Raw genomic sequence first — 26,577 nt, 5'->3', positions numbered from 1 at the left:
ATTTGTATGTATCTTTGTCTTGACATGCATAGATTCTGATGCAGAAGCAAAGTAACATTGTGATTTTAGGATGAACATTTTATAGGCTGAGGTACCTTCTCTGTCACTTTTTATTCATAAGATATGATCTGATTTTCCAAAAAACATACATTAATTTCAATTTAAGAAAATTCAATTGCAAAAAATTAAAAACAGTGTAGGGTTGATAATTGGCATTAAGAAATGTTCTTCTTCCTGGCTGGTGTGGCTCAGTGTTTGAGGGTCGAACTATGAACCAGGAGGTCAAGGTTCAATTCCCAGCCAGGGCACATATCTGGCGGGCTCCATCCCCAGTGTAGGGCACATACGAGGCAGCCAATCAGTGATTCTCTCTCATCATTGATGTTTCTATCTCTCTCTCCCTCTCCCTCCTCCTTCCTCTCTCTGAAAGAAATAAAATGATATGAAAATAAATAAATAAATAAAGCAGTTTGGAAAGTAAAATTTTACTTACCTCAGGTCCCCAAACTTCTTCTAATGAGAGGTTCTTGTTACGCGTGATCATTGAATTCCATGTCTGGGCCTCATTTAAACAACCACTCTGTCAAGATATATATACATATATGTATAGTATATCAATTTATTCATAAGTACTTCATATATTATAATGCCATTGAAAAGTATATTTTAAAAATGTTTAATTATTTAAATGTTTGCTGATACACAGAGAAACAATAGACTTCTGTATATTGACCTTGTACGGAGAGAACTTCATTAAATTTGAGCTGTTTCACATGAACAGTTATGTTACCTGTGAATATAACAGTTTCAGTTTTTCCTTTCCAATTCTTTTACTTTTTATATAGTTTTATTGTTTATAGTTTGCCGCTTTACAAAGATCAGGAACAATATTGTGCTGAAGTAGTGGTAATTGGCACTCTTTTTTTTTTTTTTTAATATATTTTATTGATTTTTTACAGAGAGGAAGGGAGAGAGATAGAGAGTTAGAAACATCGATGAGAGAGAAACATCGATCAGCTGCCTCCTGCACATCTCCTACTGGGGATATGCCCGCAACCCAGGTACATGCCCTTGACCGGAATCGAACCTGGGACCTTTCAGTCCGCAGGCCGACGCTCTATCCACTGAGCCAAACCGGTTTCGGCGGTAATTGGCACTCTTATTTCATTCCTGATTTCAGGTTTTCAAATTTTCACCTTAAGTATGATGTTTTCTATGGGGTTTTTAAATCTATATTTTTCTAGATTAAGGAAGTTACCATCCATTTATAATTTTCTAAGATTTATTTTAAAAATAATGTTAGGCCTAGCCGGTTTGGCTCAGTGGCTAGAGGGTCAGCCTGCGGACTGAAGGGTCCCAGGTTCAATTCCCAGTCAGGGCACATGACCAGGTTGCCAGCTCGATCCCAGAGTGGGGCATGTAGGAGGCAGCTGATCAGTGATTCTCTCTCATCATTGATGTTCCTATCTCTCTCTCCTTCTCCCTTCCTCTCTGAAAAGCAATAAAAAAATAAAATCAGTAAAGAAAAATAATGTTATATATGGATGATAATTTTGTAGTCAAATAACTTTTCATCAACTATTATAATTTTCTTTATTCCAGTAATATAGTGGATTACTTTTATTTCCAACTCTTCTATTTGAAATGAACAAAACTTGGTCTGTTTATTGATTTTTCGTTTTTCTTTTTTAGAGAGAAAGCGTGAAACATCAATTAGCTGCTTCCTTCACGCCCCCTACTGGGGATCAAATCTGAAACCTAGGCATGTGCCCTGACCGGGAATTAAAATGGCAACCTTTTGGTGGATGGGATGATGCCCAACCAATTGAGCCACACCAGCCAGGCAGGATATAATATTTTTAATATATTGATGAGTTTTGTTACTAGTTTGTTTTGGTGTTTTGTATCATTGGTCATGGGTGAGATAGTCTCATCATTCTGTTTTGTTTTAAGGTTCTCTTGGATTCACAAAGTAAGTTGGATTAGAGATTTCTATTTTTTTTTTCTTGGAATAGAAGAAGCTTTGTTAAATCATGTTTATCAAGGCATTTGTCCATTTTATCCATTTGTCCATTGTCAAATTGGTTGAGATAAATTTATTTATAACAACCTCTATTGTTTGGGTTGTAAAATGGTGATATTCTAATTCTGTCTTTTTTTCATGTGTGAACTGTAATCCTATCTAATAATATACAAACATGGTAATTAACTGTACTTCTGACACGCTTCCCATGGGCTAATCAGGGCGATATGCAAATTAACTGCCAACCAAGATGGCGGCAGGCAGCCAGGCAGCTGAAGGGAACAGGAGGCTTGCTTGCTCCAGTGATGGAGGAAGCCAAGGTTCCCCGCCTGCTGCTGCTGGCCTCTGAGCTGCACTCTAAGAAACAATGTTGCAATTATAGAAGCTAAACAAACCCCAGAAACCTGCTTTCCGCCAGCCGGGCCTCAGAGCTGGAGCTGCAACAGTGTTTCAATTATAGAAGCCTATCAAACCCAGATACCTGCTTTCAGCAGAAAGGTCTCAGAGCTGGAGCCGAGCCTCAGAGCTAAAGCCGGCTCTCAGTTCCAGTGACAGCTATAGAAGGTAAATAAATCCCAGAATAAAAAAAAATAAAAAGAAAATAAGGAGAGGTTGGGAGCTTCAGTCACCCGCCAGACTGAAAACGGCCCTCAGCCCCTCACCCAGACTGGCCAGGCCCCCCGGTGGGGACCCCCACCCTGAAGGGGGTGTGACCAGCTGCAAACAGCCATCAGCCCGTCATCCAGGCTGGCCAGGCACCCAAGCGGGACCCCCACCCTATTCTGGGACACCCTTCAGGGCAAACCAGCTGGCCCCCACCCGTGCACCAAGCCTCTATCCTATAGAGTAAAAGGGTAATATGCAAACTGACCCTAACAGCAGAAGGACTGGGAATGACTGGTCACTATGACACACTGACCACCAGCGGGCAGACGCTCAATGCAGGAGCAGCCCGCTGGTGGTCAGGGCGCTCTCACATGGGAGGAGCTCTGCTCAGCCACAAGCCCGGCTGATGGCTGCCAGTACAGCGGTGGTGGTGGTGGGAGCCTCTCCTGCATCCTCAGCAGCACTAAGGATGTCCAACTGCAGCTTAGGCCTGCTCCCCGCTGGCAAGTGGACATCCCCTGAGGGCTGCCGGGCTGCCAGAGGGATGTCTGATTGCCATCTTAGGCCCAATCCGCTGGGGAGTGGGCCTAAGCCAGCAGATGGTCATCCCCTGAGGGGTCCCAGACTGTGAGAGGGCACAGGCCGGGCTGAGGGACTCCCTCTCCACCCTAGTGCATACATTTTTGTGCACCGGGCCTCTAGTATACTTATAAGAGAAGAGATGCTTCCCCTCATCTACTCTTTGGTGACCCACTGGTACAGTATTTGAGGAGGGTAGGATGATTATTTGTTTCTTTCTCTGTGTTTGCCAGTTTTCAAAATAAGAAATTGGTTTGCTATCATTCTCCAAAGGTGAACTTAAAAAAACCAAATGTGATCAAAGCCTGGAAGCCAGAGGCAGACTCGTCAATTCTCCAACATGAAATGCAGTGTGGAGAGAAAAGGAAGTATTGATCTAGAATTGCATCATGCTACTATAAATATTACTTTATTTTTTCCTAACCCCTGTAAGTCTGTTTTATATGACAATGACTTCTTTTCCATAAGTTAATTTTATCAGTCACAGGCTATCGAGGTTATACATGTGTGTTTTACCTACCCTCAGCGGACTGGTTTTATTTTCCTTAGATAATTTATATATACTAGTAGATTTAAAATAGAAAGACATGTCTAATTGCATGCCAACTTCTATTTAACTCTAGGATGGCGTACCTTCTGCATACTGAGGTTATAGGTGTAGTCATCCCTGCCATGGATTTCCCACACGATGAAATTTGCGTCAACATCTTTGATAAAGCCATTCTCATTGTATCTGAAAAACAGCAAACACAAAACATAGTTGCGTCATCCTACTAGAAACATTATTTTATTTCTTCTGACCGCTTTAAGCCTATTTTACATGACAATGACGTCTTCATAAATTAATTTTCAGTGGCTGGTTTCATTTTCCGGTGGAATAGAGCCGTGGTGGGCAAACTGCGGCTCATGAGCCACATGCGGCTCTTTGGCCCTTGAGTGTGGCTCTTCCACAAAATACCGACTTCTGCGCATGGGCCACGAAGTTTCAATTGCACTGTACATGCATGCCCGCATGTGGTATTTTGTGAAAGAACCACGCTCAAGGGGTCAAAGATCCGCAGGTGGCTCGCGAGCTGCAGTTTGCTGACCACTGCAATAGAGGGATCAAGAGCTCCAGTTTTCGAGTTGGATGGGCTTAGGTTTAAATCCCGTCCTTATCCCTGAACAGCTGTGTGACCTGGGGAAGTTCCTTCAGCTCTCAAAGCCTCCACGTTCCTATCTGTGAAAGCATCGCCGTACCTGCTGTATGGGTTTTCTTCAGCTCTCAGAATACACCAGATAGTAGCGAAGCAGGCTTTCTTTTTTAACATTTGGAGCCATAACTTCTCTTTGCTTAACAGGCACCATGTATTAATAAGGCGAGGGCTGGCAGCAGGGAGAAAGATGGAAGTGAGCAATGGAGGGAGGGAGGGTAGAGCAAGATCCCCTGGTGTCATTTAATCAACGAATATCCAGTGTGGCCCAGTGTGTACCAGGGAATTAACCCACAGAATGACCACGATGAGGATGGAGATGCTGCAGGTCTCCCTGGAGGAGGCGGCTGGAGGTGACACTGGGTGTCAGTGGGTTAGCTGCCCTCAGGAGAACTGAGGTGGGCTGAGAAGCAGGAGTCATCAGAAGCTCCGGGAGCGATGGTCATGCACAGGGCATGCCCAGGGACACGTGAGGACTCCTGCCATCAGCAGGTGCCAGCACGTGGTCCAACATGGACAGGCTGCCCACTCCCTGACACAGGCTCCTGAGACATACGCCCCATTGAGATTAGAGCAGGGGTGGGCAAACTTTTTGAGTCAAGGGCCACAATGGGTTCTTAAACTGGACCGGAGGGCCGGAACAAAAGAATGGATGGAGTGTTTGTGTAAACTAATATAAATTCAAAGCAAACATCATTACATAAAAGGGTACGGTCTTTTTTTTTTTAGTTTTATTCATTTCAAATGGCCCGGATCCGGCCCGCAGGCCGAAGTTTGCCCACGGCTGGATTAGAGTATTTACCCCAATCTCAGTGAGTTTTAAAAGAGATGTTACTTCAAATTAGTAAGATTATTTTTTCCTGATGTCATTAAAGAAATAAGGACTTGACCCCAGCTGGCATGGCTCAGTGGTTGAGTGTTGATCTATAAGTCAGGAGGTCAAGGTTTGATTCTGGGTCAGGGCACATACTGGGGTTGCAGGCTTGATCCCCAGTAGGGGGCGTGCAGGAGGCAGCCAGTCAATGACTCTCTCTCATCATTGATGTTTCTATCTCTCTCTCCCTCCCCCTTCCTCTCTGAAGTCAATTTAAAAAATTATAGTTATTTAAAAATAGGGACTTGAGACCAAAGCTAAAGTTCAGATAATGATAAAGGCACACTTTTGCTAACCAGAGCTTGTGACTGATTTAAAAATGGTTATGGGTCTTCCTTCTCCGTCAGCTATTGCTTGTTTTTCTAAATGGAATTGTCCCCCACACTCCTGGGATGGACATTTCACTTAGGACCTTGGGCTCAGGCAGGATGCATCAGTGTCTGATGTATTTTCTGGGTCCCATCTCTGTGTCTATTCATAAAAAATGTCGGATCCTAGCTGGGGTCTCCTTATTCACCACCCAGGTCTCTGCCTGACTTTGCAGTTATTCTATCTGGCTTCCCAGGCCAGCTACAAATTGCTACCACCCACTCCTGTTTATAAAAAGCAGTTCTTGGCCCTTTCTCACAAACTGGGCAGAAAAAGTTTAAGTGTCAGAAAGTGGTATCTGAGAAGCTGTTACATTTTCATCTGAATTTTTCTTAGAAATCGTAAAGAGAGGAGCTCAAGTGTGAGTAACGGGTAGCGGACCCTGACTTAGTTCTTGGAGCCGGAGGGGGATGTACACAATTTTGCACCAGTTTCAGAGATTTGGGTCAGGTTTCAGTAAAGCTCTAACTCAAGTAACTTCAGAAGGTGCAGCATGCTTGATCGCATCTTCTGTAAGTGCTCAGAGTTTTTGAATGACTAAGACTAGTTGCAAAGGCCATATGTTTTATTTCAATGAAAAAGATCTTGAACTCTGAGCTGTCATCTTTTGACACTCACAAAAACTAATAAGCTCCATTGCCATCTAGTGGCCATTGGATAAATTGCACGACCCCGACTTTCTGGGTTTGGGAGTCCTAATACTTGGTGACTGGAGAAGATTTGACTTTGGGTGGTGGGCACCCCATGCAATATACAGATCACATAACACAGAAACCCACATCTGAAATCTGTATGTTCCTGTTGACCAATATCATCCCAATCAATTAAAAAAAAATATATATATATATATATTTAAATGATCTTAGGTAATATTTTATTTATTTCATCGAGATTTTGGGAAAAAATACTTGCCTAAGTAAGCATGGCTTATTCTCATTAATGTTCACTGATAGAAGATACAGTATTAATCAAATCTGGGAAATTTAGAAATGGCACTCGTCACCAGCTAACTGCCTTACAATTGTGACTTCCTTCTGCTACTTCCACTTTTGGGGAGGAAATCCCTCTCTGCTGACCCTGAAGATGCACGATTCCAATCCTGGGCCTTGTGACCGTGGAGGGACTGACCCTCCCAGGATGAATTAACTTGTAGAGATGGCAAATAATTGGCCTTTGAGCATGCCTTTCCTATGCAACTCAACCAATCCGGAGCCTCCACCCCAACCACCTCCTTCCTGGGTGCTCATACTCTGAGCCACTATCCAACTGCCCTAATCACCCAGAACCATGTGTCAGACAACTAGGGGCAGCTCTTAGGCCCAGAGCCTGCTCACATTTTTTAAAGCAGACAATCCTAAGCCTGCTTTACCCTCCTTATCCAGTCCTTCCCACAGAAAATGCTGGAAAGGCTCTCACCCCAGCTTCCCCTCACTCCCTCTGCTCCTGACGACCCTGGTACTTCCCTTGTGGCCATATATGACCTGCTGTGCCTCCTGTTTTGGGGATCAGTGTTTAGAATAAGTGTCTTCCTTCACAACAGTCATGTCTGTCTATGTGTCTTCCCATCTCTCTCTATAAAGGCCAAATATGCAAATTGTCCCCTCAGGAGTTCAACCAGGAGACCGTGAGTTCGATCGCTTGTTATGACATGTGATGATCACCAGGCAGAGGGGCACGGAATGAAGGAAGGCCCTGATCGGCCTTGATCACTGGCCAGGCCTAAGGACCCTACCTGTGCACAAATTTTGTGCACCGGGCCTCTAGTATCTGATGAAAACAAATCCCGAGTGCCCCTAAAATACCCATAATGCCGGTTCCTGAACTTCCTGCCTCAGAGGAAAGCAGAGTGGATTCTGTGGCACCACATTTTAGTTTGGGAGGGATTGTCATGAAGGTTGAGAAAGCAAAAAGGCAGCTGGGATGACTTGCGTTGCCAGCTGGACCATCCTCCCAGGACTTGCTTCATTCTTACTAGTGTTTATGGTGAATCTGTTGGTCTTTTATCTGTAAAATTCTGCCCAACCTTGTTTCTGAGCCATTCTCTATAAAGGTAAGGTATTCCGGTGTCCTTGACTACAGGCTAATTTCCCCGGGTCTACCCATCTGCCTGCTTCCCAAAGCTTCATTAATAAGCACCCAAATTTTCCCTCATAAATACCTAATTGAATACTCTGTTATCAGGTATTTACTGCTATAATTCAGCTGAACTGGATACTGAGCCTATTGTTCTGTCCCTCTATGGTTAGCCTCTAATATTGGGTTGGTTATCCTAAGAGAACTGGAGGCAACAAGCTTTGTGAAGCGATCCCTGGTAGCAAAGATACAAGTAAGTTACCTCTAGAAAATGTGCTTCCACTGCGGCACAGTTTGGATAATTTCACTAATCCTATTGTCTGCTTTACTCAATTGCCATTAAATCATCCTATTAATGTTATTTTTAAATTTCAGATGCTGTATTGTTACATTTTAGCATTCCATTTTTTAAAATATTTAGAATTTCCCTGCTGAGATTTCCCCACCAGTTTACCCATTTTCTACACTTTTCCTGAGAATCTTCAAATATATTTTTATTTGCTATATTAAAGACCTTTTATGCTATTGCCAGCCAGAGTCTGGGCCATCTGTAGTCTGTTACTTTTGGCACCTTTTATTGATTACTAAAGGCCCAGTGCATGAAATTCGTGCACTGTGGGGGGTGTCCCTCAGCCCATCTGGGCCCCCTGTGGTATGAAGCCTAAATGGGCAGTCAGACATCCCTCTCGCCTGCCTGTCAGCGTGATCACCCCCTAACCATTCCCCTGCCAGCCTGATCGATGCCTAACTGCTCCCCTGCTGGCCCGGTCACTCCTAACTGCCCTCCCTTGCCGGCCATCTTGTGGCAGCCATCTTGTGCCCACATGGGGGTTGCCATCTTGTGCGAGGGGCATTACGGTCAATTTGCATATTATCTCTTTATTCTATAGGATGGGTCATTTTTCTGCTTTCAATGTCTAGTAATTTTTTATTTTGAACAAAACATTTATTATTATACATTGTTGAGACTCTAGGTTTTGTTATTTTCCTCTAAAGAAGCGGTTCTCAACCTGTGGGTCGCGACCCCTTTGGAGGGTCGAAGGACTCTTTCACAGGGGTCGCCTAAGACCATCGGAAAACACCTCTTAATTACATATTGTTTTTGTGATTCATCACTATGCTTTCATTATGTGCAATTTGTAACAATGAAATTGGGGGTCACCATAACGTGAGGAACTGTATTAAATGGTCGTGGCATTAGGAAGGTTGAGAACCACTGCTCTAAAGGTTTTTTTTTTCTTGTTCTGGAAGGCAGATAAGTAATGATAGGCTCTCCCTGACATTGTTAAGGATTAATTTTAGGATTTGTAGGGCTTTAAAAAGGTTTAGTTTTGCCCTTAAATCCTCGGGCATGGCATTTTGTCTTTAGCTTACTTATCAGAGGTCACCCTTTTGGTTTCAATGGAATCCATCAGGTGTTCTCCAGTACCCTCTAAGCAAGGTGGTGGGACTTACACGCCAAACTTTCTCTCTCAGCATCAGCTAGCTGTTGAAACGTCTGCATCCTCTCCTGGTACAAACACAGTTTAAGAGCTAATCAAGAATTTGAGGAAAGAGTTTTCCATATTTCTGTTTCTCCCTTCTATGTGACTGTCCTTTCTGATATTTTTAAAATCTAAATTTACAGCTGTTTTTGCAGTCCCAGACTTCAATGTCTGTCTCTTAAACCCAGTAGGACTGTCACTTCCTGTTAAAACCCTATTACCTTGTTTCCTGCCCCGTACTTGTGGGTGACATCAGAGAACAATCTCACTTAGAAATCTTCCCTTTTTTCAAGGATCATGTGGTTTTGCTCTCCAGTTGATCTACACAATTATGGATTACATTTTTGTTAAGAGCATAGGTAATTGCTATTGGACAGAGTGTATGCCAAATAAGAATTACTTTGCTATTTCTTGAAATTCAATTCTGGAAGGTATTTGTCTGATGGTTTTTGGCCCATTGTTTTCTGTATAACTTTTAGGGTCTGCTGGTCACTTTCTGCTGACAACCCTGATGGGATTTGTATTGCAATTGCATTGAATTTATGGATAGAGGAGAGGAGAAATGATACCAGGAGAATGGAGTTGCTATCAATTGAAATGAGGAAGGCTATTATTGATGGAGTGGGTTTTGAGGGAAAGATCAGGAGTTCACTTTTGGATAGGGTAAGTTTGAAAGCTCTATTCACTATCTAAGTGGAAAAATGATATATCTGTTCAACATCTAAGGCAGTGGTTCTCAACCTTCCGGCCCTTTAAATACAGTTCCTCATGTTGTGACCCAACCATAAAATTATTTTCATTTCTACTTTATAACTGTAACGTTGCTACTGTTATGAATCGTAATGTAAATATTTGATATGCAGGATGGTCTTAGGCGACCCCTGTGAAAGAGTCATTCGACCGCCAAAGGGGTGGCGACCCACAGGTTGAGAACCGCTGGTCTAAGTGAATTTATGGGCCTGGAATTCAGGAATTTGCAGAAACTGTTAGTGCTCACCGAATATCCTTGTGGCTGTTTACATTTTCTAGCCCTCCTTGGAGTTAGACTGGGGCCATGGCATTAGGTTCCAGATAACTGACAGGATGTGTGTGGAAGTGGTGTAAACCATGGCTAGACTGGCCCTTTAAGACATCTAATGCAATCCTCCCCTCTTCTTTTTTTTCATAGTGGTAACATAGGAAGCCATAACCAGATATGTAGCTATGATACATGTCAGACTATAACATGAAAAGAGTGAAACACTGAGATGCTAGAATTTCTTTGTTACTGCAGCATCATCGGGCCATATTTGACTAATGCAAGGGGAAATAGTCAGACTGGAGATAGAGTTTTGGGGGGTTTATCGGTACATTGAGACATTCAGGTCCATGAAACTGGATGAGACTACAAAAAAGAACAAGTTGAGATAGAGAAAGAAAAGAAAGCTTTGAGCCTTGCCGGTTTGGCTCAGTGGATAGAGCATCAGCCTGTGGACCAAAGGGTCCTGGGTTTGATTCCGGTCAAGGGCACGGACCTCAGTTGAAGGCTCCTCCCTGGTCCCGGGCCCTGGTTGGCGCTGGTGCAGGAGGCAACCCATCGATGTGTTTCTCTCACACTGATATTTCTCTCTGTCTTTCCCTCTCTCTTCCACTCTCTAAAAACCAATGGAAAAATATCCTCGGGCGAGGATTAGAAAAATAAATAAAACCCTGAGCCTTGGGCATTTCAATATTAAGAGGTCATGGCGGGAGGGAGGGAAGAAACTATGAAATTAAGGAGTAGCTGCCAGTGAGGTAGCAGGAAAAGCAGGAGAATCCACTGTCCTGGAAGCCAACGGAAGAAAATATTTCAAGTAGGAGGGAATGATCAAATGTGCCATTCTTGTTAATGAGATCAAGTAAGGTTAGACCAGAGAACCGAGCCTTGGGTTTTGCAATGTGGAGGCCATTGGTCACCCTGGCAAGCAGGGCCAATGAAGTGGTGGGGGTAAAAGTCTGACTGACAGGGATCTGGGAGAGAACAGAAGAATTGGTGACAGTGAGTATAGTGGCTAAAGGGGTGGTGGGGTCAAGAGCAGGTTTTTGTTTTTGTTGAGGGAAAGAACTGCATCTTTATATGGTGAACCAGAGGGTTAAGTTGATGATGCAGGAGAAAGAGGGGACAATTTCTGGAGCAATGCTCTTACTTAGGAAAGGGGTGGGGATACATACAGTTCACAAATGGAGAGACAGACCTTAGCTATGCATATAGTTAACCTATGCTGATAGGAAGACAGAGTTCATGGATTCAGAGGCGTGGAGATAAATGGATATGGGGATGGAAGTTTGTGGAAGATCTCTTCTGATTGTGTCACCTTTGGCTCATTCATCTTCCTCATTTTCTTTCCCTTTCTATTCACATCTATCACTTATCAAGCCCTGCCTTAGATCTATCTATCTATCTATCTATCTATCTATCTATCTATCTATCTATCTATCTATCTATCTATCTATCATCTACCTGTCTATCATCTATCTAACTATCTTTAAGATTTTTTTATTGACTGTTAGAGAGAGAGAGGAAAGGAAAGGGAGAGCGAGAGAAACATTGATGTGAGAGTGAAACATTGATCAGCTGCCTCCTGCATGCCCCCTTTCTGGGAATCAAGCCCACAACCCGGGTATGTGCCCTGACCAGGAATCGAACCAGGAACCTTTCAGTGCATGGGACAATGCCCAACCAAGTGAGCCACACTGGCCAGAGCAAGCCCTGCCTATTATAATCGCTAATTTTCTCATAAATGATTCCTCTTCTTGTTGCTATGTCAGTAATTTGGTTATACCGTCTTACTACCTGAACTTCATCGGACTTGTTTCCTTGAAATTCATCTTCCGCACTTTTCCCAGAGAGGACTAGCTGGAGCACATGTTGGGTCAGAGTGCTCTATGGGAAGAATGGAGGGGAAGACCTCCATGATCTCGAGTCCGCCTGGCTCGTTGCTCAGCCTCTTCGTCTGACACTTCATTTCTCCCTGTGAGCCCCACCAGCATGACTCTTCCTGAACTATACATTTCCTTCCCCCAATTTCACTTTTGCCGGAAAGGCTTCCCCAGTGGAATTGCTTACCTTCCTCACCTCTCTTCTTCCTCCCCTGCCTTCAGCTAAATGTTCATTATCCTTTAAGACTCAGTGGCTCAGCTCAAGTGCATGCTTTCTGGCAACATTCCCCAGAGCCCCCCTTCCTTCCATAACTAGGCTGGATACTTTCCCTTTGATTTTCAATGCCAACCACCCACACTATTTCTTTCTATCATTCCACTTAGCTTATCAGCTCATGTGTTTCCCTAATTCATCAGACTCTTGAGCCCTTGAGTGCAGCAATCCTGTCTTATTTACCTTTGAATTCCCAGTGCCCAGCACAGTAATTAGTGCAGCGTAGTCATTTAATAACAATGAACTGAGCTGAAGAGTGCACTTCCCTGGGAGAGAATATTAAAATAGCTTACACCTGGGGGATGAGGCCCATTCCTATATAATAAAAGGCTAATATGCAAATAGACTGAATGGAAGAACTACCAGAACAAATGAACAATCTGTCACTGTGACGTGCACTGACCACCAGGGGGCGTGTGCGGAACATGAAGGGTGTTGGCCAGGGTGGAATGATGGAGCAGGTGAGCAGGGGTGCCAGACCAAGGTGGGGCACTGGTCGCTGTCATTGTGGCGAGCCTCTGGTGGTTACTGAAAATTCTTTGCTGCTGCTGGCATCGGCCCCACTCCCACCCGCTGCTGGCATTGGAGCCACCACTCACACCCACAGCAGGTGCCAGAGTCACTGCTCACACCCGTTGATGGCGCCAGCCACACTCACACACACTGCTGGTGCTGGCCCCAATCGCTCTGTGTCATCAGCGGGTGCAAGTGGGCCGGCACCAACAGTGCATGGGAGGGGCGCCCAGACAAGGGCTATGGGCAGAGAGGGGACAGAGGGCCACAGTGGGAGGGTCAAGGCAGGGGCACAGAGGATGGGTTGAGAGCCACCCCTGTGCCTACCGCAGCCTCACGGACCATAGTTCCTTTCAAGGTGCACGAATTTGTGCACTGGGCCCCTCGTATAAAATAAACAAAGAAAACTGGGCTTTGAAGAGAGGAAGAGTGTGGGATGCCCAGAAGGATCAGTGGCCTGAATAGGGGTATAGAAGGTCAAACTAAACAAGATAGCAGACTAACCAGCGGCTCAGAGTACCTGTGACAGAGGGATTGTAGGAGGGTGAGGAAATAGCGTGGAGTCTTACAACTGCCGTGGTGAGGAGTGTGTGTGTGTGTGTGTGTGTGTGTGTGTGTGTGTGTGTGTGTGTGTTCGTGTGGTGGGGGATATTCTGGCAGAGGCCTTTTGGATCCTCAAGGGAAAGGTCTGATGGCAAAACTGAATTGGAGCTCCTGACTCATTATTCTACACCCACCCACCCTGTGGGATCTCAGAAGTTGTTGTCAGCCTAAGAGGACCCTGAAAGCTGAATGCCCTGACTAAAATGTTGATGTTTTACACCCAGGATTTTACGTTCAGTAATGTATCCCAATGGCATCTCTGCACTAGTGTCCAAACATGTACGTAAATGGATATTCACTACCATTTTATTTATAACAGCAAAACAATTAGAAACATGATCATTTATCTTTTTTATATATTTTAAATTTTGTAACAAGCTATGTGACTTCTGTAATCATAAATCAAGAATAAAGTCAGAGAAGCAAGCAAATGAATATAAAATTACTTGAAAAAGCCTTCCTCATAGCATTTTTACTTAATATTTTTAATATTGTTTACAAGAATTAAGTTAGAGATATTTTTGAAATCTCCCTATTCCCTTATTAGTAAATAGTTTCTTTCCTTGCAAGCTTTTAGTCATTACTGGCCCATAGAAAGAAAAGTCCTTGTCACCTTGGGAAGGTAGTTTCTTCAAACTATCTTCAGTAGGAGCTTGGAAAGCGATTTAGAGAGGGAAAGTGAGGGTTAAGAGACTTGCCTACAGCCCGGCTAGCATGGCTCAGTGGTTGAGCATCAACCTGTGAACCAGGAGGTCATGGTTTAATTCCCTGTCAGGGCACATGCCCGGGTTATGGGCTCGATCCCCAGTGGTGCAAGTGTGGGAGGCAGCTGATCAATGATTCTCTCTCATCATTGATGTTTCTCTCTCTCCCTCTCTCTTCCTCTCTGAAATCAATAAAAATATATATTTCTTAAAAAAGAGACTGACTACATCTCTGAGAAGAGTCTCGGCTTTCTTACCCATTTATGTCTCAGGTGCTAAATTGTAACCTCCCTCAACATGCAGGAACCATGGTTATCCAAATTTGGTTAACTAGTACTAAAAATCTAGTGTCACATATATTGGGTGCTCAAAAATATTTATTATTAAATGCATGATTAATTAGCCCTCTTTTCATTTTGAAACTTTGAAAGTAAGTTCAAATTTTAGTAGAATATACTTACAGTTGAAGCAAAGGGTGAAATTTTTCATTGAAATTAAGTCTCAATGGGCAGCCATATTTTCTCCAACTATATTTCACTCTCTAGAAAAGGAAAAATGCTTTGGTTATTTTCTCTATTAGGCTGATTAAGAAAATTATAGTTTTCTTACCAAGTCTCCAGAAGGTCGATTCCTCAGAAATGACCTATAAAAAGATATTTTTATTACTTATCTTTTCTCTTTTCAAACTTAAACATTAAGCCATTACTTTGTTTGGGTGGGGAGATATCACAGAAGTCAAGTAGATAACCATAATTCCAAAATACTACCACACTATGTGGAGAATAAACAATACACTTCTAAGTAATACATGAGTGAAAGAAGAAATCTTAAGAGAAATTTAAAAATACTTCAAACTAAATAAAAATGAAAATGCAACTTTTCAAAATTTGTGAAATGCAGTTAAAGATGCAGTGCCTAGAGGTAAATTTATAGCAATGAATGAATCCTATATAATAAAAGGCTAATATGCAAATCGACCAAATGGCAGAACGACCAGTCGCTATGACATGCACTGACCACCAGGGGGCAGATGCTCAACACAGGAGTTGCCCCGTGGTGGTCAGCACAAAACCAGGCTCATGGCTGATGAGTGTAGCAGCGGTGGTGGGAGCCTCTCCTGCCTCCATGGCAGTTCTAAGGATGTCCCACTGATGGTTTAAGCCATCAGTGGGACACCCCCTAAGGGCTCCCAGAATGCAAGAGGGCGCAGGTCAGGCTGAGGGATGCCCCCTCCAAGTGCACGAATTTCGTGCACTGGTTCTCTAGTTTATTATAAAAGATTGATGTTAATAGGAGTAAATACTGACTCTAAATTATTGATACTAAATTAATAAAAACTCAGTGCTGATGGTACAATATTTCTTACTTTCCAATACTGTAAAAGAAATCATGCTGACGACAACCTTCGTAACCAAATCTACAAAAAGAAACATAATGAAATTGTAATATCATTCTTTTTATATACTTGCACAAACATTTAATCATTTAACTCAGTAATTCTAAACCTTGAAAGTATTACAGAGTCGTCACTTATTGAATTATATTCTCTGGGGTTGGTGTGTTGCCCTAGCATTTCTATTTTTAAAAATCAGTTACACAAATGTTCCTGAAGATATCAGAATTTGAAATCTATTGATTTATTTCTTCTATTTGATACCTGTGAAAACCTGATAGAAAATCTATCAAAAGTGAAGACAAATTTCTGTGTATGCTTTTATTCCTTATACATTTTTTTAAAAAATATATTTTAATTTTTAAAAAATATATATTTTTTGATTTCAGAGAGGAAAGGAGAGGGAGAGAGAGTCAGAAACATCAATGAGGGAGAATCATTGACCGGCTGCCTCCTGCACACCCCACACTGGGGATCAAGCCCACAACTCAGGCATGTACCCTTGACCAGAATTGAACCTGGAACCTTTCAACCTGCAGGCTGACACTCTATCCACTGAGCCAAACTAGCTAGGGAAAATATGTTTTTATTGATTTCAGAGAGGAAGGGAGAGGGAGAGAGAGATAGAAACATCAATGATGAGAGAGAATCATTGATCAGCTGCCCCCTGCATGTCCCCTACTGGGGATTGATCCCACAACCTGGCATATGCCCTGACCAGGAATTGAACCTTAACCTCCTGGTTCATAGGTCAATGCTCAACCACTGAGCCACACCTGCCAGGCCCTCAGACATTTTTGAAAACACCCATTTCTAATTTATGCTAGAGACTCAGTTGTGCAGGTAAGGAGCAACTTTAAGAATTCACATATGTCTAATTAGTGTTCATGCAGACAGAAGGCTATCATGGTGTATGAAATGATAGCGTTTTCTGGAAGTTAAATTATTCATTTGACCATTTTTGTTGGCTGCTTCCAGTGTAACTTATAAGAATAAACCACTACATTTAGATAGATATTGGAAGCCTACCTAATATCACCCATCTCAAATGCAAATTAAACCCCAAGAAATGCCCTCCTTCATTGACAAGTCTCCGGTCAGAAATACCTTGGACCCCACAGGTCTCCTTTGGTAAATGTAAAGCCTTAGGCCCACCACAACCACAATCTGAGTCTAAGATATGAGGGTTATTTTTAGGTTCCAGAACAATGGTCACTGACTGAGAGGCCTGGACCTTAGTCTTGAAATCTGTGTTTTGTAAACGTGCTCTCCCGGTGATTCTGATAAGTGACTGTCTAGACCAGCGGTTCCCCACCTGTGGGTCGCGACCCTTTGGGGGTTGAATGACCCTTTCACAGGGGTCGCCTGAGACCATCGGAAAGCACATATATAATTACATATTGTTTTTGTGATTAATCACTATGCTTTAATTATGTTCAATTTGTAACAATGAAAATACATCCTGCATATCAGATATTTACATGACGATTCATAACAGTAGCAAAATTACAGTGATGAAGTAGCAACGAAAATAATTTTATGGTTGGGGGTCACCACAACATGAGGAACTGTATTAAAGATTCGCGGCCTTAGGAAGGTTGAGAACCACTGGTCTAGACCCTCCCACACATAGATTGATTCAAGCTGCTTGGCACCTCACGACAGCAGGAAATCCACACTCAGTGGTACTGGGAGTTGATTTTGATAACTTGTTGCTTAGAGCAGCTATTCTCAAATTTTAATGCTCCTCTTAATTTTCTGGAAAATTTTAAAAAATAGAGGTTCTGACTCAGCAGATGTGGGATGAAGCCTGACATCTGCATTTCTGATAAGTTCCCAGGTGATGCCTGGTCCATAGACCTTACTCTAATGAGCAGGATATAGACCAGTGATGGCGAACCTATGACAAGCGTGTCAGAGGTGACATGTGAACTCATTTTTTTGGTTGATTTTTCTTCGTTAAATGGCATTTAAATATCTACACTAATAAAAGAGAAACATGGTAATTGGCGTACGACTGCTACCCTTCCTATTGGCTAATCAGCGAGATATGCAAATTAACTGACAGCCAAGATGGCGGCCGGCAGCCAGGCAGCTTGAAACTAACATGAGGCTTGCTTGCTTCAGTGACGGAGGACTCCAACGTTCCCCGCCTGCTGCTGCAGGCCTCTGAGCTGGCAGTTTGAAACAGTAACAAAAATAGAAGCTAAACAAAACGGCAGAAACCAGCTTTCAGCTAGCCAGGATCTCAGACCTGGAGTTGATACAGAGTTTCGATTGTAGAACACAAACAAACCAGATACCTGCTTTCAGGAGCGGAGGCCTAAGAGCTGGAGCCTCAGAGCTAAAGCTGGCTCAGAATAAAAAAAAAAAACAGAAAAGTAAAAAAGGAGCAGTTGGGAGCTTCAGTCCCAGCCTGAAAACAGCCCTCAGCCCGTCACCCAGACTGGCCAGGCACGCCATTGGGGACCCCCACCCTGAAGGGTGTGTGACCAGCTGCAAACAGCCATCATCCCCTCATCCAGGCTGGCCAGGCACCCCAGTGGGGACCTCCACCCTGATCCGGGACACCCTTCAGGGCAAACCAGCTGGCCCCCACCCGTGCCCCAGGCCTCTATCCTATATAGTAAAAGGCTAATATGCCTCCCAGTACCGGGATCAGCAGAACCGTGAGGCCTCCTGGCACCGGGATCAGCATGACAGGGGGAAGCGCCCCAACCCCCTGATCGCCCCTGCTCTGTGTGTGACAGGGGGCGGTGCCCCAACTCCCCTATCGGCCCTACTCTGTGAGTGACGAGGGAGCTCCTCAACCTCCTGATCGTCCCTGCTCTGTGCGTGACAGGGTACGGAGCCCCAACCCCCCTGATGGGCCCTGCTCTGTGAATGACAGGGGGCAGCGCCCCAACCCCCTGATTAGCCCTGCTCTGTGCATGACAGGGGGTGGCACCGCAACCTCCCCATCGACCCTGCCTTGAGTGTGACGGGACGGTGCCCCAACCCCCCAATAAGCCCTACCCTGAGGGTGACTGAGGGTGGCATCGCAACCTCCTGATCCGCCCTGCTCTGTGCATGACAGGGGGTGGCGCCCCAACTCCTCAATCGGCCCTGCTCTGAGCTCGACCAGGGGCTGCACCTAGGGATTAGGCGTGCCCTCTGCCATCCGAGAGCAGGCCTAAGCCAGGAGGTCGTTATGTCCCGAGGTGTCCCAGACTGCTAGAGGGCACAGGCCGGGCTGAGGGACCTCCCCCTCCCCCCCGAGTGCACAAATTTTTGTGTACCGGGCCTCTAGTCTATACTAATAAAAGGGTAATATGCTAATTAGACTGGAAAACCTTCCAGGGGACTTTCTGGACAAAGCCACAGTGGCAGGGCCCAGGCAGAGGCAGTTAGGGGTGATTGGGCCAGGAGGGGTGGCAGTTGGGGGCAATCAAGCCAGCAGGGGGGCAGTTGGGGGTGATCAGGCCAGCAGAGGGGGGCAGTTGGAGCAAGCAGGCTGGATTGGGCCTAAACCGGCAGTCGGACACCCCCCGAGGGGTACCAGGTTGGAGAGGGTACAGTTCGGGCTGAGGGACACCCGCCCCCCTGCACGAATTTCGTGCACCATGCCACTAGTATAAAATAAATACGAAAAATATAAATCTTTGTTTTAATATGGTTGCAAATATCAAAACATTTCTATATGTGACACGGCACCAGAGTTAAGTTAGGGTTTTTCAAAATGTTAACACGCCGAGCTCAAAGGTTCGCCATCACTGATATAGACCATCTCAGAAAACAGGATGTTACAGGCTGTATAAATCAATTAGCCTTTGCATTTCCTGGAAATGCAGATTCCTTGCTTAATGAGATGAAAATATTTAACACATTGCAGATGGATCACAAGATTTCGTGTGTTTTCTGTTCTAAGCTTTTGGCTAATCACGAGAATTCTTTAAAAAGATATTAGCTTGTAGGAACATATAATAAATAACTTCAAAACACCATGGGTATTTAATTTTAAAGCGTGCCTTTAACATTTATGTAAAACCTTTTTTGCACTCATTCAAGAGAAACTTACCTGGCCACTGGGTAAAGCTATCAATAGAACTACTGGTCTGCAGTGTGTTAAATATCAATGCAGCCACTGATTATTACAATTCAGTCCTCAAAAGATTGTTAGAATGACAGAGGAACAGACCTTTGGTTTGGATGACAGCAAATGACTTCATAAACAGACTCAGATAAGAGTCAGTGTTCCCCCACCCTCACCCCCACTTCTAACCTCGGTGAAGGAATTACAATACATTGCTGTCTCCACTATACATTTAATCTGGCTAACTAAACAGATTTCTGTATGTTGACTTGATTTCCCAGGTAGAGGAAAGAGAGCTGTGGCAATGGGATGACACAAAATCCAGTGGGTACCACTTTGAACCACAGTCAGATCAATGGAAGTCATAGCTCTGGAGGGAACACTGGCTTCTGCTAGATTTGCTCTAAAATTTTCCCCATAAAAGATGATGTGGATGTAAGCCATTCTCTGTGGAAATGAAATTATTATTGGGGTAAAGACAGAGGCAAGTGCTTCTCCCTCTGGTTTCTGGGGAACGAGCTGTAGACTGAAGAGTTGAGAGGTAAAGGTGGAGGATGGTAACTGGCTTATTAAAGGGGAAGTTGGAGAAAAATGCTGATGATAAGAGGTTACTTCTTTTTCCCTTTTACTAATGATCAAATTATATATCTACACTAATAAAAGAGAAACATGGTAATTGGTGTACGACCGCTACCCTTTTCATTGGCTAATCAGTGAGATATGCAAATTAACTGTCAGCCAAGATGGTGGCCGGCAGCCAGGCAGCTTGAAACTAACATGAGGCTTGCTTGCCTCAGTGACGGAGGATCGTTGGAGGAAACCAATGTTCCCCGCCTGCGGCTGCAGGCCTCTGAGCGGGCAGTTTAAGAAACATTGTAACAAATACCCACCGGACTTCAGCCAGCAGATTCGCAACATTGTAAGCAAAGGCCAGAAACCTACTTTCAGCCGTGGAGGCCTAAGAGCTGGAGCCAAGCCTCAAGGTAAAGCTGGCCCAGAATAAAAAAAGAAGAAAGAAAAAAAGGAGCGTTTGGGAGTTCAGTCACCCCCAGCCTGAACACAGCCCTCAGCCCCTCACCCAGGCTGGCCAGGCACCCCAGTGGGGACCCCCACCCTGATCCAGGACACCCTTCAGGGCAAACCAGCTGGCCCCACCCATGCACCAGGCCTCTACCCTATATAGGAAAAGGGTAACATGCCTCCCGGCACCGGGATCAGGGTGACAGGGGGTAGCGCCCAAACCCCTGATCGCCCTGCGGCTCTGTGTGTGACAGGGGGCGGGGCCCAAACCCCCTGAGCAGCCCTGCTCTGTGTGTGACGGGGGCAGCGCCCCAACCCCCTGATTGGCTGCTCTGTGCGTCACAGGGGGTGGCACCGCAACCTCCCCATCGACCCTGCCTTGAGTGTGACAGGGGACGGTGCCCCAACCCCCCAATAAGCCCTACCCTGAGCGTGACTGAGGGTGGCATCACAACCTCCCAATCTGCCCTGCTCTGTGCATGACGGGGCGGCGCCCCAACTCCCCAATTGGCCCTGATCTGAGACCGACCAGGGGCTGCACCTAGGGATTGGGCCTACCCTCTGCCACCCGGGAGCAAGCCTAAGCCAGCAGGTCGTTATCACCTGAGGGGTCCCAGACTGCAAGAAGGCACAGGCCAGGCTTAGGGACCCCCCCTCCCCCCTGAGTGCACAAATTTTTGTGCACCGGACCTCTAGTATATATATGTATATATATGTGTGTATATATATATATATATATATATATATATATATATATATATATATATATGAGAGAGAGAGAGAGAATGAGAATGGAAGCGAAAGGGAGAGAGGAACATCAATGTGACAGAGACACATCAATTTGTTTCCTCCCGCATAGGCCTGACCAGGGCCAGAGATCCAACCTGCGACCAAGGCAAGTGCCCTTGACTGTTATTGACGGGGACCCTTCAGTCCACAGGCTGATGCTCTATCCACTGAGCCGTACCAGCTAGGGCTCAAATGTAATACTTGATTTGGCAAAAAATTCAAACAAATTTGGTTTGGACACTCGTCAATTCAATTTTTATTACACTATGGACATGTCAGTCATTAGCCTAAATTATCATTAAGAATTACCTATTAGTTTACCACTTGTTTTTAAAATGTAAAGAGTAAGACAGGTCAAATGTAAATATACTTGCCCTTTAACCACAATAAATTTAGTGGGATCACAGCCAACAGATATTTGGAACACCTAAAATGAAGCAATTTAGTTGGTAAGTTCAGTGGTTCTGACCCACACATTTCTATAGCTAAAAGCAATTCCATTTCAAATTAGAAATAATAACCTATTAAGTGTATTTCCACTTCTTCTTTGATCACTTTTTAAAAATACATATATTTTTATTGATTTCAGAGAGGAAGGGAGAGGGGGAGAGAAAGATAGAAACATCAATGATGAGAGAAAATCATTGATCGGCTGCCTCCTGCAATGCCCCCTACTGGAGCCTGCAACCTGGGCATGTGCCTTGACTGGGAATCGAACTGTGACTTCCTGGTTCATAGGTCGAAGCTCAATCATGGAACCACACTGGCCTGGCTATGCATTATTTTTTAAAATTTATTTTTCAATTGCAGTTGATATACAATACTATATTAGTTTCAGGTGTACAACATGGTGATTAGATCTTTATATACCTTACGAAATGTTGCCACCCAGTAAGTTCTAGTACCCATCTCACATCATACATAGTTATTACAATATTATTGACTATATTCCCTATGCTGTACTTTAAATCCCCGTGACTATAACTAGAAATTTGTACCCATGTATTATGGAAGTAAACTGCTGCACGTTACCTCCCGTGGCTATTTTTATCACTGGAAACTTGTATCTATGCATTATTGAAATAAGCTTTTTTAAAACTTTTACCTGTGTCACTTACCTTTGGGGGTACTGGACATGTTTTTGCATATTCACTAGGCCTGAGCTGCATAAGCATAAGACCCGTGTTCTGGTATCTAGGAGAAACAACACATACAGGTGAGTAAAGACTCACAGGGAGGTAGACATTGCAGGAAGCCACCCGCTGTCTTCACTATCAGAGAAGTGTAAACTCGGATCCCAGAATGCTGGTGAACCTTCAGCCCCTGGTAAGAGCCAGAGCTATGTACCGACTGTCTAGTCCAGACAATGGGGGCTCAAGCTATTTCCTGACCAAATAGTCTGAGGGCAAATCTTTCTAATATTTACTGCCCTTTAAGATAGTCTGTCTGTTACCGCAATTACCTGCCTAAGAGCTAGATGTGTATCCAAAATTGAATAAAAGGCTGGCAAGGCCTGGGCACCAGTGGAAGTCCTTTCCCTTGCACTGGGCTTTCTGCCTGGCCCCTAATATTTCCAAATTATTATTTCTTGTCTCGTCTCTTTTATTTGCATGCGGCCCCTTCTCCAGATCCCAAACCCTGCACCACATGGGACGTGGGTCTTCACAGACATAACTCTGCTTCTCTGTAGAGCAGATGAGAGCCCCATGTACCTGTTATGCCTGACCCCTCCTGAGAAATGCTGGAGGTCTGAGGGTTAGGGTGACTACCTGTGCCCTGCTTGTGCTGAGGGCATCGCCATCAGACCTGAAAGTCATTCCCACCTCATGATATTCCTTCTGGCCAGCTAAGGGTTGACACAATGGGAACAGAAATGAGCATCTGTCAGCATTTCAACCCCCCTAATTCACTAACATCCTCAGTGCCTGGAGGGCGGAGGTCTGCTGCTTCCTGACTCTATTAAAGGTTGCAGCCACCACAGTGGTTCCTTCTCAAGTCTACAGATGTTCCTTCCTATTGATGACACCTCTGGAACAATGAAGACTAAGTTGTGAAATTAGTTTCCTGAACAACATTATGCTGCACAATATGATCTGACTGGAATGGAAAGGGAGATCAGACTCAATGCCTTTCTACCTTATGAAATGCTCATAAGTCATTTGTGCTCAGGCAAAACAGGACTCAAAATCACAGGAGAAATTTAGAAGGCTTTACTCAACTGCCACCCCCGCCCCGCCTCTGCTAAGGTTATTACTTTTGGAAAAAACTGGGGGAAAACAAATACAAACTAACTAACCACAAGCAAATGTTGTTTTTCTTCCAATATTTATTACATTTTTTAAAACTATATATACTTTATTGATTTTTTACAGAGAGGAAGGGAGAGGGGTAGGGAGTTAGAAACATCGATGAGAGAGAAACATTGATCAGCTGCCTCCTGCACACTCCCCACTGTGGATAAGCCCACATCCAAGGTACATGCCCTTGACTGGAATCAAACCCGGGACCCTTAAGTCCGCAGGCTGACGCTCTATCCACTGAGCCAAACCGGTAGGGCTATTTATTACATTTTAATATTTGTTTAGTTATATAATTGATATAAAATGTAGTAAGTACCTCTTTCTCTCCCAATTTTTTTTTGGGGGGAGGCAACCAAAACTTTTGGTGGCCTCAAATAAAAAATAAAATAAATAAATAAAATGTAGTAAGTAAATGATACAAATAGCTCGTTTTCATATTTTTAAAGCAGTGTACTATATTTCACCAATTCTAAGATTCATATTTTCCTCATTTAACACTTTTGAAATCAGGAAGCATCTTATAATTAAATATAACTATGCCAATTTTGCCTTTTTTTTTCAATTTGAGGGCATCTTTGATTTGATTAATTTAGTATATAGTATAGATCTCCTAAGGACACTAAAGTAAATATTTTGTCTTCAATTTCCCCCAGTTTTTCTTATGGGCACAATTTTTTCCTATCATGGCTGATTTCAAAGCTTTTATGTTTTTTCTCAAGTCTCAGTATCCTGGATAGTTTGATATGTATTCTACAGCAACAGAATTCTAAGTAAATATTCACCTAACCCAAAATAACCAAACAGTCTAACCCACAACATTAGAAGAATGAGAGATGGTGGTGGGTGAGGGGAAAGGGATGCCTATCATGTCTAGAGTAGCATTTTCCTCCCTATCCTTCCTGGCCACACTCCACCACTTCTTTGTTTTATTTTCTCAGTAGTACTTTTAACTATTTGGCATTATCTTGTTTACTTATTTGATCACTTCTTCCACTAGGGATCTGTCCATGACAGCAGTGCGTCCTTCTTGTTCATTAGGTATTTTGAACACCTAAAACATCGTGGCATTGAGTGAACTTCTTCCCAGAAAAACAATGCTATTTTTTAAGAAAATATTTTGAGTCAGGACAATGATTCTATCTAATAATAGAGAAACATGGTAATTAGCCGTAACTTCGCTACCCCTCCCATTGGCTAATCCGTGAGATATGCAAATTAACTGCCAACCAAATGGCGGCCGGCAGCCAGGCAGCTGAAGCGAACATGAGGCTTGGTTGCTCTAGTGACGGAGGAAGCCAAGGTTCCCCGCCTGCTGCTGCCCGGCTCTGAGCTCCTGAACAAACAGCTCCAAAAGATACAATGTTTCAATCACAGAAGCTAAAAGACGGCAGTTAATTTGCATATACCAGTTGCAAGAGAAGACTGAAGACAACATGGAGGTTAAGCTGGACAGAAGGGAGCTAAGTAGAGGCCTCGAGGACAGAAACGGAGCCAAGGCTGTGGAGGTGGGAGGGCAAGCCCAGCCATAGGGGCTGCGAGCCGGAGGGGCAGCAGCTGGGAGGGGAAGGAGCAGCACCTGGGAGCGGGAGGGAAACGTGCCACAGCACCTGGGAGCAGGAGGGGAAACCCAGCAGGAGTGGCTGGGAGCAGGAGGGGAAACCCGCCACAGCGCCTGGGAGCAGGAGGGGAAACTCAGCAGGAGTGGCTGGGAGCAGGAGGGGAAACCTGCCACAGCGCCTGGGAGCAGGAAGGGAAACCCGCCACAGCGCTGGGGAGTGGGAAGGGAAATGCAGCAGGAGCGCCTGGGAGTGGGAAGGGAAATGCAGCAGGAGCGCCTGGGAGCAGGAGGGGAAACCCACCACAGCACCTGGGAGCAGGAGGGGAAACCCACTACAGCGCCTGGGAGCGGGAAGGGAAACTCTGGGAGCGGGAGGGGAAACCCGCCACAGTGCTTGGGAGTGGGAGGGAAAACTGCCACAGTGCTTGGGAGTGGTAGGGGAAATGCAGAAGGAGCGCCTGGCAGAGGGAGGGGAAACCGCCACAGTGCTTGGGAGTGGGAGGGGAAATGCAGCAGGAGTACCTGGCAGAGGGACGGGAAACCCAGCAGGAGCTTCTGGGAGTGGGAGGAGAAACCCAGCAGGAGTGGCTGGGAGAGGGAGGGGAAACCCAGCAGGAGTGGCTTGGAGCAAAAGGGGAAACCCAGCCGCAGTGGCTCAGAGTGGGAGCGAAGCCCAACTCAGCGGGTTTCGCTCTCCTCTCTGCTTCGCTCTAGCTGCTGGAAGCCCTATTCTTGCAGGAATCTCCCTGCAACGGGCCTCTAATCCTATCTAATAAAAGAGAAACATGGTAATTATTCATATGTCCGCTACCCTTCCCATTCGCTAATCAGGGCGATATGCAAATTAACTGCCATCCAAGATGGCGGCCGGCAGCCAGGCAGCTTGAAGCTAACATGAGACTTGCTTGCTTCAGTGACGGAGGAAACCAATGTTCCCCGCCTGCCTTGCCGGCCTCTGAGCTTGCAGTTTGAAACATTGTTACAAATATAGAAGATAAACAAAACCCCAGAAACCTGCTTTCAGCCCGCCGGGATCTCAGAGCTTGAGTTGATACAGTGTTTCGATTATAGAACACAAACAAACCAAATACCTGCTTTCAGCAGCAGAGTCCTCAGAGCTGGAGCCAGAGTTAAGCTGGCCCAGAATAAAAAAGAAAAAGAAAAAAAGGAGCGGTTGGGAGCTTCAGTCACCTGCCATCCTGAAAACAGCCCTCAGCCCCTCACCCAGACTGGCCAGGCACGCCAGTGGGGA

The 26,577-nt window shown here is 44.7% G+C and overlaps 1 protein-coding gene across 1 annotated transcript in view; it reads right to left on the bottom strand.

Moving 5' to 3' along the window:
• CATSPERE (catsper channel auxiliary subunit epsilon) overlaps positions 1–26,577 on the bottom strand; it is an 86,105-nt gene that overhangs the window by 15,305 nt on the left and 44,223 nt on the right. The window contains exons 13-19 of the mRNA XM_059677309.1: positions 22,586–22,661; positions 21,842–21,894; positions 15,560–15,610; positions 14,803–14,836; positions 14,655–14,734; positions 3,842–3,941; positions 494–580 (exon numbers count right to left, since the gene is read on the bottom strand). Coding sequence (XP_059533292.1) covers positions 494–580; positions 3,842–3,941; positions 14,655–14,734; positions 14,803–14,836; positions 15,560–15,610; positions 21,842–21,894; positions 22,586–22,661 — 481 coding nt within the window. The remainder of the gene's footprint in view (positions 1–493; positions 581–3,841; positions 3,942–14,654; positions 14,735–14,802; positions 14,837–15,559; positions 15,611–21,841; positions 21,895–22,585; positions 22,662–26,577) is intronic.

This window comes from Myotis daubentonii, chromosome 20 (assembly GCF_963259705.1).
Source record: "Myotis daubentonii chromosome 20, mMyoDau2.1, whole genome shotgun sequence".
NCBI lineage: Eukaryota > Metazoa > Chordata > Mammalia > Chiroptera > Vespertilionidae > Myotis > Myotis daubentonii.
This window is presented reverse-complemented; position numbering and strand designations above follow the sequence as displayed.